General features: G+C 54.6%; 1 protein-coding gene across 1 annotated transcript; it reads left to right on the forward strand.

Moving 5' to 3' along the window:
* The first annotated feature begins 84 nt into the window (after window positions 1–84).
* Window positions 85–15,211, forward strand: TRAP1 (TNF receptor associated protein 1). The gene is made up of 17 exons (XM_060260713.1): window positions 85–328; window positions 2,753–2,835; window positions 3,190–3,330; window positions 4,585–4,656; window positions 4,913–5,073; window positions 6,241–6,350; window positions 6,765–6,838; window positions 7,318–7,473; window positions 9,053–9,173; window positions 9,267–9,336; window positions 11,248–11,395; window positions 11,535–11,720; window positions 12,071–12,209; window positions 13,140–13,222; window positions 13,675–13,820; window positions 13,974–14,046; window positions 14,570–15,211. Exons 1-17 carry the CDS (start codon window positions 85–87, stop codon window positions 14,669–14,671), a joined length of 2,109 nt encoding a protein of 702 aa, XP_060116696.1. The 3' UTR covers window positions 14,672–15,211.
* Window positions 15,212–17,343: the final 2,132 nt, after the last annotated feature.

A 17,343-nucleotide genomic window follows, 5' to 3' on the forward strand; every position in this document is an offset into this window, starting at 1 on the left:
CGCTCAGGCCCCTCGCCAGCAGCACGCATGCGCGGGCGGGGAGGTCGCGCCGCTGACGTCAGAGCGCGGGCGACGGCGGCCAAGATGGCGGCGGCGGGGCTGAGGGGCGGCCGGGGACTCCTGCGGTGGGTGCGCGCCGGGCTCGGGGGGCCGCCAGCGACTCTGGGAAGGCCGGCGGGGGGAAGGAGGAGGAGGCCGGCGGACGAGGAGGCGCCGCGCCCCCCGGCCCTGCACTGGCCCCCCGCCCTGCGCCGCTTCACCACGAGGGCAGCCGAGAGCGGCCACGCCGAGGAAGCAGCAGGAACGGGCCACACGGAGAGCGTCCGAGGTCAGAGGTTCGATTCCCCCCTCCTCCACCTGCACCTGCTGGAATGGCCTTGGGTCAGCCAGAGCTCTCTTATCTGGGAGAACCGGGTTCGATTCCCCACTCCTCCACTTGCACCTGCTGGAATGGCCTTGGGTCAGCCAGAGCTCTCTTATCTGGGAGAACCGGGTTTGATTCCCCTCTCCTCCACTTGCAGCTGCTGGAATGGCCTTGGGTCAGCCAGAGCTCTCTTATCTGGGAGAACCGGGTTTGATTCCCCCCTCCTCCACTTGCACCTGCTGGAATGGCCTTGGGTCAGCCAGAGCTCTCTTATCTGGGAGAACCAGGTTTGATTCCCCACTCCTTCACTTGCAGCTGCTGGAATGGCCTTGGGTCAGCCAGAGCTCTCTTATCTGGGAGAACCGGGTTTGATCCCCCACTCCTCCACCTGCAGCTGCTGGAATGGCCTTGGGTCAGCCAGAGCTCTCTTATCTGGGAGAACCAGGTTTGATTCCCCACTCCTCCACCTGCAGCTGCTGGAATGGCCTTGGGTCAGCCAGAGCTCTCTTATCTGGGAGAACCAGGTTTGATTCCCCACTCCTTCACTTGCAGCTGCTGGAATGGCCTTGGGTCAGCCAGAGCTCTCTTATCTGGGAGAACCGGGTCTGATTCCCCCACTCCTTCACTTGCAGCTGCTGGAATGGCCTTGGGTCAGCCAGAGCTGTCTTATCTGGGAGAATGGGGTTTGATTCCCCACTCCTCCACTTGCACCTGCTGCAATGGCCTTGGGTCAGCCAGAGCTCTCCTATCTGGGAGAACCGGGTTCGATTCCCCCCTCCTCCACCTGCACCTGCTGGAATGGCCTTGGGTCAGCCAGAGCTCTCTTATCTGGGAGAACCGGGTTGGATTCCCCACTCCTCCACTTGCAGCTGCTGGAAGGGCCTTGGGTCAGCCACAGCTCTCTTATCTGGGAGAACCGGGTTGGATTCCCCACTCCTCCACTTGCAGCTGCTGGAAGGGCCTTGGGTCAGCCACAGCTCTCTTATCTGGGAGAACCGGGTTGGATTCCCCACTCCTCCACTTGCAGCTGCTGGAATGGTCTTCGGTCAGCCAGAGCTCTCTTATCTGGGAGAACCGGGTTGGATTCCCCACTCCTCCACTTGCAGCTGCTGGAAGGGCCTTGGGTCAGCCACAGCTCTCTTATCTGGGAGAACCGGGTTGGATTCCCCACTCCTCCACTTGCAGCTGCTGGAATGGTCTTCGGTCAGCCAGAGCTCTCTTATCTGGGAGAACCGGGTTGGATTCCCCACTCCTCCACTTGCAGCTGCTGGAAGGGCCTTGGGTCAGCCACAGCTCTCTTATCTGGGAGAACCGGGTTCGATTCCCCACTCCTCCACTTGCAGCTGCTGGAATGGTCTTCGGTCAGCCAGAGCTCTCTTATCTGGGAGAACCGGGTTGGATTCCCCACTCCTCCCCTTGCAGCTGCTGGAATGGCCTAGGGTCAGCCAGAGCTCTCTTATCTGGGAGAACCAGGTTTGATTCCCCACTCCTCCCCTTGCACCTGCTGGAATGGCCTTGGGTCAGCCAGAGCCCTCTTATCTGGGAGAACTGGGTTTGATTCCCCAATCCTCCACTTGCAGCTGCTGGAATGGCCTTGGGTCAGCCAGAGCTCTCTTATCTGGGAGAACCGGGTTTGATTCCCCAATCCTCCACTTGCACCTGCTGGCATGGCCTTGGGTCAGCCAGAGCTCTGGCAGAGGTTGTCCTTGAAAGGGCAGCTGCTGTGAGAGCCCTCTCCAGCCCCACCCACCTCACAGGGTGTCTGTTGTGGGGGAGGAAGGAAAAGGAGATTGTGAGTCGCTCTGAGACTCTTCGGAGTGGAGGGCGGGATATAAATCCAATATCTTCATCTACCTCACAGGGTGTCTGTTGTGTGGGAGGAAGGTAAAGGAGATTGTGAGCCACTCTGAGATTCTTCTCTCCCCCTGCCCCCGCTGTTTACTCTGGGCTGCGGAACAGCGAGGCTCAGGGTGCTGCCGCCATGCATTAAGTCCATCTTAGATGCAAGAATTAATCTAGTTCAGCTGCGGTGAACCTTCTCATTGTTCCACTGCCTCATGGGGGGGGGGGGGCAAGAGACAGGAGCGCCAGCCCAGTGGGAACTCTTCTCCTGTCCTCGACAAAAATCTCTGGCAGAACATCTCTGCCTTACAGGCAATACGTCCCTCAGTGCATGGATGTTATGCCCCAGGATGGCCTGCAGTCTCCAGATGGTCAAGAGAAAAGGGCTGCTTTGGAGGGTGGGCTTTGTGGCATTCTACCTTCCCCCCAACTCTGCTCTCCGCTGCCTCTCCCTCAGAATCTCCCAGTATTTCTGGACCCAGAGCAGGCAAAATGACATGCCTCTGATGGGCGTCCTCTACCACCACCTCTTTGTGCTCTTTGCAGGCACTGCTGCCAGTTATGAGTTCCAGGCGGAGACCAAGAAGCTGCTGGACATTGTGGCCCGTTCCCTTTACTCAGAGAAGGAGGTAGGTCTCCAGCCCCTCTTTGGAAGACCCAGGCCCTCTGACCCCCTCTGGGATTGATAGTGCAGCCAGCAAGGCTTTTTATTGAACAGGAACGCAGTTCTGGCTGGCTTGGTGTCAAAGGGTGTGTTACGTTTGCACTTCATTAGTGCAAATATGCAAATGAATTCCTGTTGGGCCTTTTCTGCACAAAAGCCCTGTGTGAAACAATGGTGACATCAGGGGTGTGTGGCCTGATATGCAAATGAGTTCCTGTTGGGCCTTTTCTACAAAAAAAAAGCCCTGCTAGGCTACATTGTTTTGCAAATAGAAGGCTTGCTGTGACTCTCCACTGGCCAAACGTCTTCCCTCCTGCAGGTGTTCGTACGGGAGCTGATATCCAATGGCAGTGATGCTCTGGAGAAGATGCGTCACCAGCTGCTTTCTGAAGGGAAAGTCTTGCCAGACCTAGAGATCCATCTCCAGACAGATCCCAAGAAGGGGACGCTCATCATCCAGGTAGTGCTGCCAGGAGCCCTTCTTTTCTGTGGCTGTGGCCACTTCCCCCCAGAACTTCCTCTGCTTTTCTGCCAGAGAAGGTGGTTCAGTTGTGGCATAAAAGTCATAAATGCGAACAATTTTGTGGGAGTTGTTTGGGGCCTTTCTGTGTTTCTCTATCTAGATGTGGGGTCTGCTTGATCTTATTTTGGGATGCTGTCTGTAATCAGCCCTCGCAGTGGGCTCCTGCAATGGTAGCAAGGATGTGGGGAAGACTTTGTCTCGGGGGGGGGGGTGCTAGCAGATGTTTCCCTTGCCTTCAGGGGGTGCCAATGTGCTTTAAAGAAGCTGGGTTCCCAGAATGCCATATTGTGCCTTCCCAGCCATAATACATACATATGTCTTGTTGCTGGATGTCCAGAAGAAGTGTGTGAGAAGGCAGGATACTAGACAGACTACTGGTCTGATTCAGAAGGGCTTTTTTGATGCTCTTATGAGATCAGCTGGGTGCAGGGTACTGAGCTGCTAGCTGTGGAAGATAGGAGCTGTCAGACTTCTGGAGTATCAGCCGCTCTGAACTTTAGCTGTATTGCTGCCTCTGTCTCTTTCCTTCCACTTGGGACTAGTGAAGCAATGGGGACCATTTCAGGGCTTACTGTGGCTATCCAGTTGTTGTTCAGAGCCCTCAGGAGAGTTGTGCAATGCTGCATCTTGTAGTGATGGCGTTCGGGGGCATCCTTGAGTGCAGTGACTGAGAATGGAATATGACCTGCATTGTAGCATGGCCATATCACTGTGCAGCTGAGCTCATGTGATACCCATGTTGATGAATCACATGAAACTGCCTGTTCCTGAATTAGACACCCTCCCGGGCCCATCAAGGTCACTTTTGTCTGCTGAGACTGGCAGCTGCTCTCTCCCCAGGAATTTCACATCACCCCCTACCTGTCCCTGGACTGGGACCTGCCACCAGGCAAAGGACTCTCCACCACTGAGCCGTCTCACGTCAGTCCTCTATAGGTCAGGCACAAAAAAGGCCCGGCTGAAAGAAAAAAGAAAACGCAAGAGAAGAGCTTGACCTTGAATGACCTGGAAGAAGTTCAGAGGGCGATGACTTGCCCAGGAAGGGGCCCTGTAGGTGCTCTTGTGAGGCCTCAAAGGAGAGCTTCTGTTTGCAGCTCTGCTTAACACCTTTGTGTCTTTAGCACCTTTCACAAAACTAAGTTCAGAAATAATCCTCTCCTAACGTTTGCTTTGTTTGTTGTCTGTTTGCAGGATACAGGCATTGGCATGACACGAGAGGAGCTGATCTCTAACCTCGGCACCATCGCAAGGTCCGGCTCCAAGGTACAAGGGGGGGGGAGAGTTTCCTTGAGGAAGGTGGGGGGGGGGCTTTCCCGGCAGCCTTTATAGACCTTGGCAGCAGCTCCTTGGGCTTCTTCCTGATGCAGCTGGGTGGGAAGAGGCTTTGGGTTACATCCTGCCTGGCCTTCTGTCTGCAGTCAGGCATGCTTTGCCACTGCTGCCCACCTCTGCCAGAGGCGCTGTCTGCTTATCCTTCTGGGGAACGTGAGGGCCAGCAGGCGGGTCTTTGCTTCCCCAGGCCTTCCTGGAAATGCTTCAGAACAAGGAAGAGGCCAGCAGTAAGATCATCGGCCAGTTTGGAGTGGGCTTCTACTCTGCCTTCATGGTGGCCAATAAAGTGGAAGTGTTCTCACAGTCGGCACAGCCAGACGCCCCAGGATGCTACTGGACCTCTGATGGGTAAGAAGTCTGGCGGGGGTGTGGACAGGCAGGGGGTGCTCAGAAGCAGCTCCTTTCTTAAAGCCTGGAGCCACTGGCTGCACCTGCCCCCCCCCCCCGGGTTTATCTCCCAGGATGAAGGTTTGGGTTATTCTGCAGATGTGAACTGCTCTCTGTTCCCATTTGCAGTGGAGCCCCAGGGAAGGGGTGGGCCAGGCATAGAGCCTCTGGTTTTTTTCAGATTGGGACACTGGTTCTGCACTAGGGTGGGGGCAGGTTTCATGCCACTTGTTGGCTGTGGTTGCACTCAAGCCACAGTTTTTGCTCCATGCTCACGGCAGTAGCAGATCTCTGGTATGTTGCTGAAGGAATCTGTGTGGGAGCCTGAGGGGGGGCAGTTTGCCTTCACCCCTCCAAGGCAGTGGTTTGTCCTCCACCTCACTGACTGGAACCCCCCTTGATTCACAACAGTGCTGTTAAAAGAGAGAAGCTGGCATAGAGGACTTCTGTGCTTAGCATGCATTTGCAGCTTTCTGACTGCGCCAGTATAGGAGTGCCATCGGTGCATGCTCTCCATTCCAGAAGGCCTTCCTGGAAATGCTGGCTGAGAGCCTGATCCACAGCTGGTGGCTTCGTCTTGGGATGCTGTCAAGCATGCATATTTCTGTGTGCCGTGATGGTTCCTTAGACAAAGAGCAGGTCACCAGTCTCTACCGCCCCCCCTCTCCTTTACAACCTTTGGGCAAGTAATAAATCCATCTAGTCCAAGGATGTTTACGCTGCAGCCTGGCTGGGGAAGCTGTGAGGTGCCTCTCCCCCAGATTCATACAGACAGTTCTTATCAGGTCTCGGAGAAGTGTGAGAAAGGGAGATGTTTTAATAGCCTAAATTCCTTAGTAATAAAACAGATACTGTGCAGTAACCTTTGAACCCGTGGCTCAAGCTGCATCTGCATGATACCCTTTGAAGTTATCCTAAATAGTAACTATGTAACACTATGAACGTCATTACTTCCCAGGATTGTGTCCTTGGTAAAGCTTCTGAGTTCCTACAAGAAAGCAACTTTTGATTCAATAACGCAAGACTATTTATTGAGAAATACCCATGCTTGACAGATGCCCTCAGCAGTCTCTAGCTGGTGGCGGTCAGGCCGTTCCTTGTGCCTTTGACGTGACCTTCTGTTCCCAGGTCAGGGATGTTTGAGATTTCAGAAGCCTCTGGAGTCCGAACTGGGACTAAAATAATTCTTCATCTCAAGGAGGACTGCAAGGAGTTTGCTACTGAGGAGCGAGTCAAAGGTGAGTAAGGAGAGGCAGACTGTCTGGAGCCCCTTCTGACTTCCCTTCCTCTGATTTTGTAATGCTGAGTTGATTGCAGGGAGGGGAGCATTTGAGTTGCCAGCAAGCCTCACCGGGAAGCCCCCCCCCCTTTGCCTTAGGCCTACGGAGGCAGCTGCCTCGAACAGGCTGCTCTCCGTAGCTGTGAACGTTCAGGCTGGCTGCTTGGCCTTCCCGGGAGTGAGCAGATCCCTCCCCTTCCCCAGCCAGCCAGTGTGTGCTTTTGTTGTGCTCTGTTCAGTCTGGTGCTGAGGAGGCTGCTGATCTCCCCCCCACCCCCCCCCCACCCCAAATGGCCAGGAAGCAGGTTGTGGGGGGCCTTGTCCTGTCCTTCTGTGGAAACTGTCACTGAGCAAATCTTTCCCCCCCACTCAGCGGTCATCAACAAATACAGCAACTTCATCAGCTTCCCGCTCTGCCTCAATGGGAAACGCACCAACACCCTACAGGTAAGCTGCCCACTGAGCGTCTGTGGCTTGCTGCATGGGAGGGCGATGTTGTCCTTTCACCTGGCACTGCTGAGGGAGGTTCGTGGTGCTCAATAGCTAGCAAACTAAAATTTAAAAACAGCGCAGCACACAGCCTTCTCTAGCTCCTGCCAATGTCTCCCACTGGCACAGGGCATGACCCAGCAGCAGAGCTCAGGAAGCCTCTTCCCTGCTCCCCCAGCAGCACCAGAATGCAGCCACTTGCTCTCATTGGCCCCCTTCCTTGCCTCTAACGGAGCTGCCCCAATGATCTCGCTTGCTGGATTTGAGATTCGGCAGCCAGGTCTATGGGTGGGTGGGTGGGTGTGTGATGGCGGCGGCTTCCCTGTCGCTCCCTCTGGAGGGCTCTGCTGGTTCTGCAGCCGCAAAGCAGCCGTGCTTCAGCCAGCGGAGTGGGGGGTAGGCTGGCACTGAGGCTGGCTCCTGCTCTGTTGCCCCAGGCCCTCTGGGTGATGGACCCCAAGGACGTCAGGGAGGAGCAGCACCTCGAGTTCTACCGCTTCATTGCCCAGGCCTATGATGAGCCCCGCTACCTTCTCCACTACAAGACCGACGCCCCCCTCAACATCTGCAGCATCTTCTACGTGCCAGAGATGGTGAGCGCTGGCGGGCAGGGGGGCGGTGGCTTCCTTCTGGTGGATTTTTCTCTCTTGGCCTATTCTAGAGCCAGTTCATGCGTGCCAGCGGGCCCTTTCTAAAGTGAAACAATCTGTCTGCCTCTGAATGTCCAGCTGAAATGGTTGAAGTCAGGACATCTGCGGGCAGCAGAGCCGCTCCCCTCCTTGAGGCTTGGCAGGTTGGGGGACCAAACGCTGGTTGCAGCAAGGAGCTTCAGCTGCTGCTGCTTCTGCACCGTATTGGTTCTGAGAGGCAGCTGGGCCAAAGGGGACCCCTAAAAAGGAGAAGCAGAGAACAGAGAAAATGGCCTCATCGCTAGCTTGCTTCTCCTGGTAAGGCTTGTCGGGGCGGGGAGTCAGCAGATCTCCCTGGACCATTGTGTGGTTCTGTGGCAGAACTAGCTGCAGTCGGACAAGAGACTGCTGCCTCCTGAGCCCACAGACCAGGCAGGATATCAAACCCCCCACCTCCAAGGAGGAGGCGGTCTCAAATTCCTGCTGCCACAAACCCTTTGGTGTTTTAAACAATGTGCCCCAGCTCTACTGCTGATCTCTTTGGAAGACCGATCAACACGTTCTCCTTTCCCCATGAACACGTGTGATGCTGCCTTGTACGGGGTCAGTCCACTGGTCTATCAAGGTCAGAGTTTTCCGTGTTCATGGGTACCTCAGGTAGAGACCCCTGGCAGAGAGACTCCCGGGGTGTGCCTTCAGTCCTGTCTCTTCCAATGGATGCCACCCCCCCCCACACACCATCAGCACTGGTCAGTGGCAAGACAGAGGAGTCCTGTGTTCTTGCCGGAAGCTCACCACCCCTGCCCTGTTGGCACGGAGTGGCAGCCTCTTCAGTGCCTGGTGGCTCAGGTTTCCCCCTGAAGTTCTCTGCAGGGTCACCTGGATGGGGCTCTGAGCTGCCCTTCCCACACACATCGCTCCTGCTTTCCAACACCCACGGTTCTTGGGGTGTTGGCCTTGTTGTGCAGGCTCTTTTCAGTAACAATGGAAAAGGTAAAATCTGAGACAATATTTAGGTTTCTTCCTACCTGTCTCTGGTTGGCTGCATCAGTACAGGGAAGATGTCAAGTTCTTCTGAAGCTAAAACTTTGCTATGGAGCCCGTATTGAAGGAGGGGCAACACATTCTTATTGGTAATATGTGGGCAAAGTAGAATTGTTGGAACTCTCTGTCTGGGGCAGGGATGCTCTGTCTTCTGGGTGCTTGGGGGGGCACAGTGGGAGGGCTTCTAGTGTCCTGGCCCCACTGATGGACCTCCTGATGGCCCTTGGTTTTTTTGGCCACTGTGTGACACAGAGAGTTGGACTGGATGGGCCACTGGCCTGATCCAACATGGCTTCTCTTATGTTAGAAGTTAGATCTGAGAGCTGCCTGTCATCCGTGGGGGAAAGGAAGGATGTGGAACCCTTCATTGAAGACTGTCCTGTCTGAAATATTGGTGGCTGGGTGGGAGGAGGGGGGCAAAGGGGAGAGAGGGAGGGGCAGCTTTCCTATTTCAACAGCAGAATTCATTCTCTCTCTCTCTCTGTCTGGACACAAGCAGAAGCCCTCCATGCTGGACATCAGCCGAGAGCTGGATTCCAGCATTTCCCTGTACAGTCGTAAGGTCCTGATCCTGACCAAGGCCACGGACATCTTGCCAAAATGGCTGCGCTTCCTCAAAGGTAGCCCGCTTCAGCCGGGGGTGGGGGGAGGCCCGGGCAGGCTCTCCTGTCCCCGCAGCTGACCACCTCTGTGGTGGCCTCTTTCTCTTGCAGGCGTGGTGGACAGCGAGGATATCCCCTTGAACCTCAGCCGGGAGCTGCTTCAGGAGAGCGCTCTCCTCAGGTGAGGATACCGTCTGTTTTCGGTGTGGTCGTACCTCTCAGGGAAGTAAAGCCATCTGCTTGGCCTGCAAAAGGTCCCAGGTTCAACCCTTGATGGTTGAAAGGGCCAGGCGGAGGTGATGGGAAAGCCGCTTTTCTGCCTGAGACCCTGGAGAGAGAGTGGCTGCCAGTCAGAGCAGACAGGACTGCCCTGGATAGGTCAGGGGAGTTCTGATTCAGGGTAAGGCAGCTCCGCCTGTCTCTGCTTCTAGCTCACCGTGCTATTAAAAACATCTTTGTGGGCGTTGTTTGCCAGCAGATTTCTGGTCCTTGTGTGTGTCTCTTTGTGGCTCTTCTCGGGGCTGTTCTCCAGCTTGGCACTGACCCTGGGCAAGGCCCTCGGCTGGAGGGGCTCGTGACTGGCCAGCAGTTCCCGCTTTGAAACTGTGGCATTCTAGCGGTCCTGGATTATTGCACCCCCTTTCGTTGCCAATCACGCACTCTTCAACTGTCAGCAAACTTAAGGTTACTTTGATCTTTGACAGCTAAGTGAAACAGTACAGAAAAGTTAGATTAATTGAGATGAAGAGTGCAGTTGGCCTCCCTGTCTTGCTTTAGAAGAGATAACAAAGGACATATTCCATGAAAATCATGCACATCTGCCGATGAGTTCATCGCCACTTATTGATTATCTCATACTTAGTGAAAAACTTACCTAGATAGTAATCTCATGATTTAGATAGAAGAGAGTGTGATATTTTTCTATAAAAATGCACTCTGCTAAGGAAATCTGATTTCTTTGGATGAAAGTCTCAGAAGAAGGTGAGGTGAGATTTTGGAGTATGTGTGTGTGACTTGTGTTTATCTGAAAGCTGTGAGGCAGGAACTGGAGACCTGGCTTGCTTTTCAAGTATCACTTCCAAATTATAGTGAAGCAACATTAGGGACTTTGATCATTTTAGCCCTTGTTTTTATTGTAACCACAGGGTTACTTTTCACATGCCTGTGCTTAACATTTTGCATAATAAAGAGAACTGTTTCTTTTTCAATAAAAGAGAAGGTCTGAAGGTTTTGGGTTGGTTTGCTGGTTATAGTTCAAAGAACAGAACTCATTTGTATTGTCAGATTTAAAAGTCTTTGATAGAAATCTGCTGCTGAATGTTTCTGAACAGGCAAAGTCCTGTTGGAACTGTTCAGTAGGGACACTCTAATGGAAATGAACATCCCCGTGACAGATCATGGCCAGAGGATGGCTGGCAGGCCCCATGCCAGAGGTGGAAATAAAAGCGGCGCTTTCACTCAGTGGTAATGGCAAATGTGGCTCACCATAAGGTGTGGAGCTATATGGGAGCCTGTGGAACTGCCTTCTATAAAGACAAAGCATCTTGTCGCATCTTATTATTTCCCCCACTCTTGGAAGTAACACTTCTGACTGGAGGTAACCAATGTTCCCTCTAAGCTGCAGAACCTTGTGAGCAGGAATTCTACTTTGTGAGTTACTTGTACTAAAGTTGTGAGCTGCTGCATCAGTTACTGTGTTCTGGGGTCCTCCTTCCTGAGCGAAGACAAAAATGCGTGAGCTGGAGGCTAAAAATCTGTGAGCTGGCTCACGCTAACTCAGCTTAGAGGAACACTGGAGGTAACGGAGATGAACTCTGTGACCGCTGGCATGCTGAATGTGGGCTCTGCCTTCTAGACAAAGAGATCTGGTGGTCTTGGATGAAATGCAGTTTCCTTGAGAGTGGGAAAGGTAGTCGTTGCACTGATGGAAGCTGGGCATATCTTTTTTGAGCAAACAGGAGAGAGCTGATTGCCGCCACCCCCCTGCGCTGGGGTTTCGGGAAGTCCTTTCTTTTCAACATCTGGTTCTCCCTTCCCTGCTGCTGGAGCTGCAGACCCCTGTGATTTCTCAGTTGTGGCTTTTCTTTGGCAGGAAGCTCCGGGAGGTCTTGCAGAGGCGGCTGATCAACTTCTTTGTTGCCCAGAGCAAGAAGGACCCGAAGAAATATGCCAAGTTCTTTGAGGATTTTGGGCTCTTCATCCGCGAGGGGATTGTCACAGTGGCTGAACAGGAGGTCAAGGTGTGCCCAGGCTGGGTGGGGAGGGGGCGGGGGCATCATCTGGCTTTTCTGGGACTTTGCTGCTCGGCACCCTGGGAGAAAGGTGTTAAAATGGGGCCCACTGTGAGACTGGCTGGGCTAATGCGGTTTCCCTTCCCAGGAGGACATAGCCAAGCTGCTGCGTTACGAGTCCTCCGCCCTGCCCGTCGGCCAGCTGACCAGCCTGATGGAGTATGCCAGCCGCATGCCCGCGGGTAGTAGGAACATCTACTACCTGTGTGCCCCCAATCGTCACCTGGCTGAAGCCTCGCCGTACTATGAGGCCATGAAGAAGAAGGATGCAGAAGTGAGTGGGCAAAGCGGGGAGGCGCTTTGTGTGGGAGATGGGGAGGTGTGCAGCATGGATGTGTGTGTGTGTGTGAGAAAGAGAGATGTGGAAGCATTTCCTGCTTTGCCGCCTTGGACTGGGGCCATGCCTAGCTTCCTGTCAGAAGGGCCCCTGTCCGGGGGGCTTGCAGGGGGTGGCACTTGGCTCAAGAGACACTTTTCCTTGTGGGGTGGGGTGATGCTGCCTGCTGGGAGGAGCTGGGGGGGCGGGGGGCTTTGGAAATGTTTTTTGGGGAGGTGCTGTGGAGGGCTGCAGGCACAGCCGGTGGTGCTGCTGGAGAGTCGAGCTTTTCCCCTCTGTGGTTCCAGGTGTTGTTCTGCTATGAGCAGTTTGATGAACTGACTCTCCTCCACCTGCGGGAATTTGAGAAGAAGAAACTGATATCAGTGGAAACGGATATTGTGGTGGATCACTACAAGGAAGAGAAGTTTGAGGAGAGCCACTCAGGTGTGCTTCCCAGTCCATGGGAGCTGCTCTTGGGCAGGCTGCACTTTCCCCAAAGCTATAATACCTTTTTTGAGGTGCAGTGACCAGAACTGTACACAGTACTCCAAACGAGCCCACACTCATTTTCAGTGAGTTATCTACTACGACCCCAAGATCTCTCCCCTGGTCAGTGTCCATCAGTTTGGACCCCATCAATGTGTACTTATAGTTAGGATTTTTGCTCCAACGTGCATTACTTTAAAAATGTAAGAACATAAGAGAAGCCATGTTGGATCAGACCAAAGGCCCATCCAGTCCAACACCCAGTGGTAAAAAACAACACCAGGTGCCATCAGGAGGTCCATCAGTGGGGCCAGGACACTAGAAGCCCTCCCACTGTCTCCCCCCCCCCTTTGCACTTGCCCACACTGAATCTTATTTGCCACATTGATGCCCACCAGCCCAGCCTGGACAGACCCCACTGATTCCAGTTTCTGCCCCTCCCTCTCCTTCTGATCCTCTGTTTTCCTTCCAACCAGTGGGGACCAGAAGCTGCTTCCTCCCCTGGTTTGTGGGTGTGATGTGTCACAGTGGTTTGAGGGAGAGGTGAAGAGGTCCATCTCTGTGAAGCCGTGAGAGCCCTGCCTGCTCCCTTCATGAAGATTCTAGATGCAGAAATGCACCTTGCATATTGAAGAGCTGTCTTTGTCTTTGAAAGCAGCTCACTCATTCTTGGGAGTCTCTCCCTTCCCCACTCCAATATTCCCCTACATTTCTCTGTTTTTCATCAGAAAAACTGGAGAGGTGACCTTGGGGGAAAAACAGGAAAAAATTGTTTCCCCCAAAAATATTTCAGTTCTCCCCCCCCCCCCCAGCCTCCACTTCTCAAACCCAAGTAACGTAAAGGGATGATGATGATGTCTCTGTGCTTCTTCCCTCCTTCTGCATCAGAGGAAAACCTGAGCTCACAGGACGCGGAGGGCCTCCTTGCCTGGATGAGGAATGTGCTGGGCTCACGGGTGGCGGCTATCAAGGCAAGAGGGAGGGAGGGAGGGAGGAACATGGGCAGTGGGAGGGGGGTGTCCCCAAGGTCTGCTCACATCAGGCCCCCCCAGCTCTAGGAAGTTAACAGACTGTTCTGCAGTTCCACAAGGTGCCTACTTTTCCATCCCCAAGAAAGAGATTATCATATTTATCTGAAGGGAAGAGGGTTCCCCCCCCCTCAAAAAAGTGTTTGTTACCATATATACTTGTAACTTCTGTGTGGATGTAAGTCAGTGCCTTCTTTTTCTTGATGGCAGTCCTGCAGGGGGAGGGGAACTCAACTTTTTGAACTGAGGAGGTGTTTCTGTGAAGGGCTGAGTGGCATTCTGTGGGACTCCTTGGCCTGCTTCAGTGCAGAGGGAGGCTTTGCAGAGCAGTTTAGTTGGGCCAGAAGACGTCTTGAGATGCTGCTACATAATTGTTGCACGTGGCTTTCCTTCAGGTGACACCGCGGCTGGATACGCACCCGGCTATGATCACGGTGCTTGAGATGGGTGCTGCCCGCCACTTCCTGCGCATGCAGCAGTTGGCGAAGACCAGTGAAGAGCGGGCCCAGATCCTGCAGCCGACCCTGGAGATAAATACAGGGTAAAGCGGGGGGGACCTGGGAATCCTAACCCTCCCTCCTCTGTCCTCCAGCTGCCAAACCCATGCTTGGAAGTAGCCAGCCTTTTGGGGGGGGGGAGAAGGCTCAGCAGCTCCTTCTCATCCAAGTGTTCCTGCCCCCCCCCTCTCTCCCAGACACCCTCTGATCAAGAAGCTCAGCCAGCTGCGGACCAGCCACCCGGATCTGGCCCAGATGCTGCTTGACCAGGTGAGCACAAAGCTTTGAGCAGCCAGCTTGACGTGGCCTGGAGTCCGCCCTTGCAGCTCAGGAAACGTTCTGACCTTGGTGCCTGTGTAGGGGTCAGGGGTCCCAAGGCCACGGCATTGAGGGGCTGTGGCTGCTGTTAGGGCAGAGCGCTGGTTCAGCCTCAACCTGAAGTGAAGAGTGGCTTCTTAGGGACTTGCAGGTTTTCTTGTGCACATTCTTAAGGTGTCTGCTGTGCGTCTCTCTCAGACTTGGCCTTGCTTGGCTTGGAAGTCGAGGGGCTGAATGGGGAAGTGAATGGATGCTGTGCCATGGGGGCCCAGCCAGGTGCAAGGGAAAGAGTCTTCTTGGGAAGGTCACGAGATCTGCTGTCCTTCCGTGGGTGCAGGCAGAAGAGGGTAGAAATGGTTGGCCCCCTTGAGATGCTGTCCTGAGTCCTCCTGCCTGCCGGCCTTGAACACCTCGCTCCATCCCTCCCACCCTCTCCCACCCCCGGCATTTCACCCTTTCTCTCCCTTGGCTGCAGATCTATGACAATGCAATGATAGCGGCAGGTCTGAACGATGACCCCAGGCCCATTGTGAACCGACTGAACAGCCTCCTCACGAAAGCCCTGGAGAAGTACTGAGTGGCAGTGAGGATGGGAGAGGAGGGAGGCCTCTTCTAAGCCACAGTGAGAAACCCGACTTCTACCCAGGGAAGAGAGTTTGGGCAGGGCAGGGCAGCCAGCCTTTTGTGGTGGCCCATCATCCTCACCTGCCCTGAGAAGCCAGCCCAGGCCGTGTGGAAGTGGGGCTCAGTAGGCGCAACACTTGTGCCCCCCTCCCCCCGGGGCCCAGCTTTGGGGGCGGCTGCTGAGCTGGGGTCCCCTGATGCATGAGCAGCAAACCCCTCGTGGTCCTTGTAGTTAATAAAGTCCTTTATTTCAGCTCTGAGATGTCACAGTCTTACTTTATTTTTCAAAAATTCCAAGCTGCTTTGCCCCAAGGCGGCTGTTGGTCTAATGAGCATAGTGACCATCTCATCATGGCTGTTTTGTTCTATGGAATACTGAAATTGACTTTTATTATTATATGATTTTATTGTGATTTTATTATGATGTTGTGCTCTGCCCTGAGCCCCTGCGGGGGAATGGGCGGAATAGAAATAAACTAATAATAATAATGAAGAATTGCCTTGGTGTGTGGCTACCCAGGGAAGGAGGCTGCCTTGGAGGCTGGGCCTGATCCCGCCAAAGAGAAGCCCTGGCAGCAACAGGGGAGGAGGAGGAGGAGAGCTTGCTGCTGTGGTGGAATGCTGCATTGAGGAGGCCCACGGGGGAGTGCAGAGCCCTCTGGGGGGAGGAGGGAAATCAGAGCCCCTTTGCCAGTTGCAATCCCTATCCCCCCCTCCCCCCCCCCGTGGTTCCACCCAAGCTGTGCTGCAAAGGAGGCCAGGGAGGAAGCTTGGGGGGTGCAATATGAGGGAGGTGGGTGTGGCCATGGGGAAGCAGGACCTTGAGGCGGCCCCCACTGGGGAGGCTTTTCATGTCACACTGGTTTCTATTGCAGCTGGCACCTGGTGCATGGGGGGGGGGGCTTGCGAGAGAGCCACCTGACGCTCCCTCCCTCCCGCTTGTGGGGAGTCCCAGTGCAGTGAAAGCAACAGGGGGAGGGGAGCTGGGCCCTAGGGCGGGGAGGGGGGCAGTGCAATCCTCCACTCAACCAGATGGGTTGCCTCCAGGGCTGGGAAGAAGACTGCAGATTTATCCTCCGCCCTCCTCTCTAAATTAGTCTCAAGAGTGGCTCACCATCTCCTTTATCTTCCTCCCCCACAACAGACACCCTGTGAGGTCGGTGGGGCTCTCCTCCCTAGAAAGTCCACACTCCCAGATAAGAGTCCGCACACTTCACCACTACACCAAACTGAGTGGCTCACAATCTCCTTTATCTCTTTCCCCCACAACAGACTCCCTGTGAGGTGGGTGGGGCTGAGAGAACTCTCCCAGAAGCTGCCCTTTCAAGGACAACCTCTGCCAGGCCTATGGCTGACCCAAGGCCATTCCAGCAGGTGCAAGTGAAGGAGTGGGGAATCAAACCCGGTTCTCCCAGATAAGAGAGCTGTGGCTGACCCAAGGCCATTCCAGCAGCTGCAAGTGGAGGAGTGGGGAATCAAACCCGGTTCTCCCAGATAAGAGAGCTCTGGCTGACCCAAGGCCATTCCAGCAGCTGCAAGTGGAGGAGTGGGGAATCAAACCCGGTTCTCCCAGATAAGAGAGCTCTGGCTGACCCAAGGCCATTCCAGCAGCTGCAAGTGGAGGAGTGGGGAATCAAACCCGGTTCTCCCAGATAAGAGAGCTCTGGCTGACCCAAGGCCATTCCAGCAGCTGCAAGTGGAGGAGAGGGGAATCAAACCCGGTTCTCCCAGATAAGAGAGCTATGGCTGACCCAAGGCCATTCCAGCAGCTGCAAGTGGAGGAGCGGGAAAACAAACCCGGTTCTCCCAGATAAGAGAGCTATGGCTGACCCAAGGCCATTCCAGCAGCTGCAAGTGGAGGAGTGGGGAATCAAACCCGGTTCTCCCAGATAAGAGAGCTATGGCTGACCCAAGGCCATTCCAGCAGCTGCAAGTGGAGGAGCGGGAAAACAAACCCGGTTCTCCCAGATAAGAGAGCTCTGGCTGACCCAAGGCCATCCCAGCAGCTGCAAGTGGAGGAGTGGGGAATCAAACCCGGTTCTCCCAGATAAGAGAGCTATGGCTGACCCAAGGCCATTCCAGCAGCTGCAAGTGGAGGAGCGGGAAAACAAACCCGGTTCTCCCAGATAAGAGAGCTCTGGCTGACCCGAGGCCATTCCAGCAGCTGCAAGTGGAGGCGTGGGGAATCCAACCCGGTTCTCCCAGATAAGAGAGCTCTGGCTGACCCAAGGCCATTCCAGCAGCTGCAAGTGGAGGAGTGGGGAATCAAACCCGGTTCTGCCAGATAAGAGAGCTATGGCTGACCCAAGGCCATTCCAACAGCTGCAAGTGGAGGAGTGGGGAATCAAACCCGGTTCTGCCAGATAAGAGAGCTATGGCTGACCCAAGGCCATTCCAGCAGCTGCAAGTGGAGGCGTGGGGAATCCAACCCGGTTCTCCCAGATAAGAGAGCTCTGGCTGACCCAAGGCCATTCCAGCAGCTGCAAGTGGAGGAGTGGGGAATCAAACCCGGTTCTCCCAGATCAGAGAGCTCTGGCTGACCCAAGGCCATTCCGGCAGCTGCAAGTGGAGGAGTGGGGAATCAAACCCGGTTCTGCCAGATAAGAGAGCTATGGCTGACCCAAG

This window comes from Heteronotia binoei, chromosome 20, assembly GCF_032191835.1.
Source record: "Heteronotia binoei isolate CCM8104 ecotype False Entrance Well chromosome 20, APGP_CSIRO_Hbin_v1, whole genome shotgun sequence".
NCBI classification, from domain to species: Eukaryota; Metazoa; Chordata; class Lepidosauria; order Squamata; family Gekkonidae; genus Heteronotia; species Heteronotia binoei.